The sequence below is a fragment of the Anolis sagrei genome, chromosome 3 (assembly GCF_037176765.1).
Source record: "Anolis sagrei isolate rAnoSag1 chromosome 3, rAnoSag1.mat, whole genome shotgun sequence".
In the NCBI taxonomy this organism is placed as follows: Eukaryota; Metazoa; Chordata; class Lepidosauria; order Squamata; family Dactyloidae; genus Anolis; species Anolis sagrei.
The window spans coordinates 265432257-265439679 of NC_090023.1; the positions used below are offsets into that span (position 1 = coordinate 265432257).

The following is a 7423-nucleotide window of genomic DNA, read 5'->3' on the forward strand; positions in this document are numbered from 1 at the left end:
ATGCATCCTGTTCATTCTAATTGATTAATAATAAATAACCCTCTTGTCTCTGCTTGCGATCCACCCTCATCTGGTCCATGGACCATTACCTTACTAATGATGTTTTTTAATCCCATACATTATCAAATTATGAAGGAATGGAGACTGCCCAATAAACTCTTACAAGGGAACCATGTGGGAGAAGTGTTGGCAAATTGCCTTCATTACGCTAATTGCAGTTACTTTCAGGCCGGCAAGAAGGCATTCGAGTTGCCACCATGGTATTTATTTATTTACTGTAGTTATATATTGCCTTTCTCACCCTGGAGGGACTCAAGACAGTTTACAACATATTAATTGTGTCCAGAATTGGACACAATATTCCAGGTGTGGTCTAACCTCTATTCCGCTTTGGTTAGACCACACCTGGAATATTGTGTCCAATTCTGGGCACCACAATTCAAGAGAGATATTGACAAGCTGGAATGCATCCAGAGGAGAATGACTAAAATGATCAAGGGTCTGGAGAACAAGCCCTATGAGGAGCGGCTTAAGGAGCTGGGCATGTTTAGCCTGAAGAAGAGAAGGCTGAGAGGAGATATGATAGCCATGTATAAATATGTGAGAGGAAGCCACAGGGAGGAGGGAGCAAGCTTGTTTTCTGCTTCCTTGGAGACTACGACACAGAACAATGGCTTCACACTACAAGAGAGGAGATTCCATCTGAACACAAGGAAGAACTTCCTGACTGTGAGAGCCATTCAGCAGTGGAACTCTCTGCCCCGGAGTGTGGTGGAGGCTCCTTCTTTGGAAGCTTTTAAACAGAGGCTGGATGGCCATCTGTCAGGGGTGATTTGAATGCAACATTCCTGCTTCTTGGCAGAATGGGGTTGGACTGGATGGCCCATGAGGTCTCTTCCAACTCTTTGATTCTATGATTCTAATGATAAAAATTCAATGCCAACATACAGTGCACAAAGAATTACTACATATAACTATGCACTTAAAATAAATTAAATGGTACCCTGAACTTCACTGTATTTACTTACTTTGACGAACCCTCATAGCCCGAGGATGATGGTCCTCCAAGTGTAGTGTCTTGGTGGTGGGTCCATAGGTGGCTGTGGAGCCCTATTCATGATCCGCATGTTCTCCTGCAGTGAGGATATGGGTTTCCAGGTGGAAGGCGGTCCCAGTCAGGGTTGGCTTGACACACATCCTCTTGGCATGTTTCTCCCTTTTGCCCTCCATTCGTGCCTCTTGGAATTCTGCAGCACTGCTGGTCACAGCTGACCTCCAATTAGAGCACTCGAGAGCCAGGGCTTCCCAGTTCTCGGTGTCTATGCCACAGTTTTTAAGGTTGGCTTTAAGCCCATCTTTAAATCTCTTTTCCTGTCCACCAACATCACAGTTCCCTTTCTGGAGTTGGGAGTATAGTAACTGCTTTGGGAGATGGTGATTGGGCATTTGGACAATGTGGTCAGTCCAGCGAAGTTGGAGCACCTCTTCAACGCTAGTAGTCTTTGCTTCTTCCAGCACACTGACATCTGTAGACAGTCCACGTTTCACATATAGCAGGGTTGGGAGGACAATAGCTCTATAAACAAGCACTGACCGCATAGGGAAGCTGATGAGGAAACACAACATACAAACAATCTACAAACCCACCAAGAAAATCCAACAAATGCTACGTTCAGCAAAGGACAAGAGGGATCCTCTCCCCTCTGCAGGAGTCTACCGTATACCATGCAGCTGTGGACAAGTCTACAGAGGGACCACCAAACGCAGTGTTGCCCAAACACGAATCAAGGAACATGAAAGGCACTGCAGACTACGTCAACCAGAGAAGTCAGCCATAGCAGAGCACCTGATGAACCAGCCTGGACACAGCATATTATTTGAGAACACAGAAATGCTGGACCACTCCCACAACCACCATGTCAGACTACACAGAGAAGCCATTGAAATCCACAAGAATGTGGACAATTTCAACAGAAAGGAGGAAACCATGAAAATGAACAATATCTGGCTACCAGTATTAAAAAACTCTAAAATTACAACAGCACAACAACAGAGAGGAAACAACCAGGCACATCTTAACACCTCTCAACATAAGATTTTCCCAGGCTCAGCCAGGCCTTCAAATGCTAATGAAGGTGGTCAGTTGAAACATTCACACCTAGCTCCAGCAGAGAAGAGCTCTTTGCCCCACCCCAGCCATTCCACAGATATATAAACCCATTGTCCTAATTCCAACAGACCTCACTACCTCGGAGGATGCTTGCCATAGATGCAGGCGAAATGTCAGGAGAAATGCCTCTAGAACATGGCCCTATAGCCCGAAAAAACCCACAAGAACCTAGTGATTCCAGCCATGAAAGCCTTCGACAATACAATAAGCACCTTGGTCTCCCTACGGATGTTCCAACTTTTTATATAGGGCAACCTTCTTGGCTCTTCAACACAAACTGGCCACTTGGAGTTTCTTTGGTGTTGCTGTAAGACGGTCCTCCATTGTGCATGTGGCAGGGCTTGGGTTGCATTGTAATAGGTGGCCTGTGGTTTGCTCTTCTCCACACTCACGTGTCATGGCCTTCACTTTCTAGCCCCATTTCTTAAGGTTGACTCTGCATCCCATGGTACCGGAGTGCATTCTGTTCAGCGCCTGACATGAGAGAAGCCTCCCCACAGGATGGTAACATATCTGAGCGTCCCCTGGGCAACGACTTTGTAGATGGTTGATTCTCTCACACCAGAAGTGACTTACAGTATTTAACCAACCAAACAACCAACCAAACAGATCTTTTCAAGACCAGCTATGACAATAATCTCAATTAACATCGAAGGCAGGTCAGCTACCAAAGAACAGTTGCTTTTATGAACTGTGTTAAACATTATGATGAATGGCCCCATCCCTTGCACATTTAGTTCAGTTTCAAAACCCCTGCCTTTCCTGCCAGTAATAGTATATGTTCTAGGTTCTTGTAGGTTTTTTCGGGCTATATGGCCATGTTCTAGAGGCATTTCTCCTGACATTTCTCCTGCATCTATGGCAAGCATCCTCAGAGGTAGTAAGGTCCTCACTACGTCTGAGGATGCTTGCCATAGATGCAGGCGAAACGTCAGGAGAAATGCCTCTAGAACATGGCCCTATAGCCCGAAAAAACGTACAAGAACCTAGTGATTCCAGCCATGAAAGCCTTCGACAGTATATGTTCTATTCCTGGATGCTAATCCATAGTTCCCCTCCCGATCCGCAAAGCTTACCTGTAAGAAAGCTAAAAGTAAGGAAGACCACGCTAGGCCAATTCATGCTGTCAATGGGGTTCAGCCTTCCTTTCCCCCCCAAAGCAGAAGCCTTTGCCTATACAGCTGGGAGGGTCTGGAAGATTATTTTGAGCTGGACCCACCTCTCCCTTCTTCTTCCTCCCACCCAACCCTGTGTCCCCTCCTCTGTGGACACTTTGCTGCCCAGCTGTCTGACCGCTGCCGCATTGTCAGCTGTTTTCCTCCATAATGATGACAGCTGTCAGAACAACAATAGATTTGAGGGGGGGGGGGCATATGGCAGAACTGACTGTCCCTACCAACCCCTTTGGGGATGCAAACCAAGCCAGTCTGCTGTATGGGAGAATCGTCTTGACGAATGAAGCGGAAGTGTTTCAGGAACGTGCCAGAGATATCTCTGTGCCCAGCCCACGATTACATGGACCAGCCAAGCCAATTTCCTCTATTTATAGGAACCTTCTGATTTGGGGAACATTTCTGCCTGGTTCACGGAGACATGCCTCAAGTGCAATTGATGCAAAAGACAAGGATACAGAGTTTGGTCAAAACTCTGTATCCTCTGATCTGGCTAAAGCAGTCCACGCCTTAGTCACCTCTAGACTGGATTACTGCAATGGCCAAAACTCTGATCTGGCCAAAACTCTGATCTGGCCAAAGTGGTCCATGCCTTAGTCACCTCTAGACTGGATTACTGCAATGGCCAAAACTCTGATCTGGCCAAAGTGGTCCATGCCTTAGTCACCTCTAGACTGGATTACTGCAATGGCCAAAACTCTGATCTGGCCAAAACTCTGATCTGGCCAAAGTGGTCCATGCCTTAGTCACCTCTAGACTGGATTACTGCAATGGCCAAAACTCTGATCTGGCCAAAGTTGTCCATGCCTTAGTCACCTCTAGACTGGATTACTGCAATGGCCAAAACTCTGATCTGGCCAAAGTGGTCCATGCCTTAGTCACCTCTAGACTGGATTACTGCAATGCACTCTATATGGGGCTGCCCTTGAAAACAGCCTGGAAATTTCAGATGATCCAACGGGTGGCAGCCAGGTTGTTAACTGGGGCTCCTTACAGGGAGAGGTCAACCCTCGTGTTCAAGGAGCTCCACTGGCTGCCATTCATCTACCGGACCCAACTCAAGGTGCAGGTTCTTACCTACAAAGCCCTGAACGGTTTGGGACCCGCCTACCTGCGTGTCCGCATCTCTGTATATGAACCCACACGATCCCTTCCATCATCCGGAGAGGCCCTGCTCTCGATCCCACCAGCATCGCAGGCACGATTGGTGGGGACGAGAGAGAGGGCCTTTTCAGTGGTGGCCCCTCAACTCTGGAACTCACTCCCTAAAGACATCAGGGAGGCTCCGACTCTGGCAGTCTTCAGGAGGAGCTTGAAGACATGGCTGTTCCAGTGTGCCTTCCCGGAATAATGATCCCATAGCACTTTGTCCTCCAAAGCACTTTATCTTTCTTTAGGTCTGCTCGTATGCCCTTCCACAAACACCACTATCACCTTTCGTCCATGTCCCAGCATTATTTCCAATTTTAACTCTACATTTGGCCTTCCCACTGTTTTTAATTGTGTGTTGTCTTATTGATAATGTTGTGTATTTTATTGTCTATGTTTTTTAATTGCTTGTATTGTTGTTATTATTGCTTGTATTGTTGTGTTTGGGCTCGGTCTCATGTAAGCCGCACCGAGTCCCTTGGGGAGATGGTAGTGGGGTACAAATAAAGTATTGTTGTTGTTGTTATTATTATTATTATTATTATTATTATTATTATTATTATTATTATTTTGCTTCTCAGAGCATTTGCATCAACCTGGCATCTGTCCTGCCTTAACAGCTGCTATTATTTAAAAAACTGTATACAAAATGTGAACAGGAGGGGAATACTCCTTTCCTATACTTGGCCAAAAAGAAGGACTCCTGCATGAATGCTCCATAGCAATTTCTGAGATTGGTTGAGACCCTTGCAGGTCATTTTTGGAAGTCCTCCTGGACTCATCACTGAGCCTGGAAGCTCAGGTTGCAGCGGTAGCTAGGGGGGCGTTGCACAATTAAAACTTGTGCGCCAGCTGTGCCCGTACCTTGAGAAGTCAGACTTGACCACGGTGGTCCACACTCTCATTACATTCAAGATAGACTACTGCAATGTGCTCTATATGGAGTTGCCTTTGAAGACAGTTCGGAAACTTCAAATAGTCCAAGGAGAGGCAGCCAGGTTAATAACTGGGGCGGCATACAAGGAGCACACAACTCCCATGTTATGCCAACTCCACTTGCTGCCTGTTTGCTACCGGGCATAATTCAAAGTGCTGACTTTGGCCTATAAAGCCCTAAACAGCCCCAGCCCAGTTTCAGCGTTTTGAAGTTATGGCCTTATGGAAGTTATGGAACTATACGTTGACAGTCTACAGGAAAGCAAGGTCTGGCCTAACAGGTGCTTCTCCAAGGAGGGAGAAAATGATATGGTAATATTTGGATGCATGTGGATGAATGCGTGTACATGTGTGTGAATGTTGAGTGAAAATATAATTCCTCTTTGTTTGTTTGTTAACTAATGTAATTGTAAATCCAATGTAGTTGCATAGAATCTGTATGTCTGTATGTCGAATGTCATTCTTTGTCTAAATGTTTTCTGTAATCTGATATACCTCCTCACACTGGAAATTGCAATAAAAAGAATCTATGCTTCAAAGTCATAGAATCATAGAATCAAAGAGTTGGAAGAGACCGCATGGGCCATCCAGTCCAACCCCATTCTGCCAAGAAGCAGGAATATTGCATTCAAAGCAACCCTGACAGATGGCCATCCAGCCTCTGCTTAAAAGCTTCCAAAGAAGGAGCCTCCACCACACTCCGGGGCAGAGAGTTCCACTGCTGAACGGCTCTCACAATCAGGAAGTTCTTCCTCATGTTCAGATGGAATCTCCTCTCTTGTAGTTTGACGCCATTGTTCCATTGCGTCCTAGTCTCCAAGGAAGCAGAAAACAAGCTTGCTCCCTCCTCCCTGTGGCTTCCTCTCACATATTTATACATGGCTATCATATCTCCTCTCAGCCTTCTCTTCTTCAGGCTAAACATGCCTAGCTCCTTAAGCCGCTCCTCATAGGGCTTGTTCTCCAGACCTTTTATCATTTTAATCACTCTCCTCTGGACACATTCCAGCTTGTCAATATCTCTCTTGAATTGTGGTGCCCAGAATTGGACACAATATTCCAGGTGTGGTCTAACCAAAATAAAATAGAGGGGTAGCATGACTTCCCTAGATCTAGACACTCCTATTGATGTCATTGAAAAGTCATTTGTGACACCAATATCATTTAAGATTCAGGCAAAAGAAAAGTGCCACAGCTTCTTGTATCAGATGGAATCTTCTTCATTCACACCTTTTCTTCATTCACACCTTTTCTTCATTCACACCTTTTGCCATTCTGATGCTGTTTGGCAGCACATCCCAGTTTTCTTCTGACATGTTGTTTTATGTTGCATGCCTTCAAGGTGTTTCCACCCTAAGGCAGACCTATAATGGGGCTCTCTTGGCAAGTAATTTCTATGGCTGGCTGAGTGGGGATTTGAAAACTGGTTTTCCAAAATTGGAGAATGCATCCTTCTATTTAGTTGCCCATCCTATGTTCTCTGAGACCCTCTTGCTCAAGGAAAAGGAACCCATGAACCTGCAGCTGTCTTCCTGTCTGGGGCTCACATTCCAGGCCTTCCCGAGCCTCAGCTGCCTCCAGTGAAATGGGATCTGTCCCTCACCCCTGAAATGCCCATTCCTCTGGGTTTTGTCTGTTTTGCTTGACGTCTGAACACTGGTCTCCTTTCCCCACACAACAACTGGTGGGGGTGGACACAGCAGGACCTGGGGGTTAAAAATAAGCCCGGGTCACAACTTGCATCTGCCTAGAAGTTGCCTCTATTGCTTTCCTGGAACTAGAAAAGGCCCAGGTATATGGACACCCAACCTGCATATGGGGTGGTAAATTTGGAACACCAGGCAAGAAAGCATGAAATTATCTCTATGGCATACCAGCCAATCTATATAGATAAAAATGTAATGTTCGTTTGTGGGATTAACATAACTCAAAAACCACTGGACGAATTACTGCCAAATTTGGCCACAAGACCTACTAACCCAAGGAGTTACCTTCA

General features: G+C 45.8%; 1 protein-coding gene across 2 annotated transcripts in view; it reads right to left on the reverse strand.

The window, feature by feature from the left end:
• Nucleotides 1-3394, reverse strand: part of CHRNG (cholinergic receptor nicotinic gamma subunit) — a 36439-nt gene extending 33045 nt beyond the window's left edge. Inside the window, exon 1 of one of the 2 annotated variants that reach the window (XM_060767330.2) lies at nt 3247-3394. In XM_060767330.2, the coding sequence (XP_060623313.2) occupies nt 3247-3292 (46 nt within the window). In that variant the 5' untranslated portion in view covers nt 3293-3394. Of the gene's footprint in view, nt 1-1028; nt 1193-3246 lie in introns of those variants that run through there. The other variant, XM_067466107.1, reaches the window with a different exon arrangement.
• Nucleotides 3395-7423: the final 4029 nt, after the last annotated feature.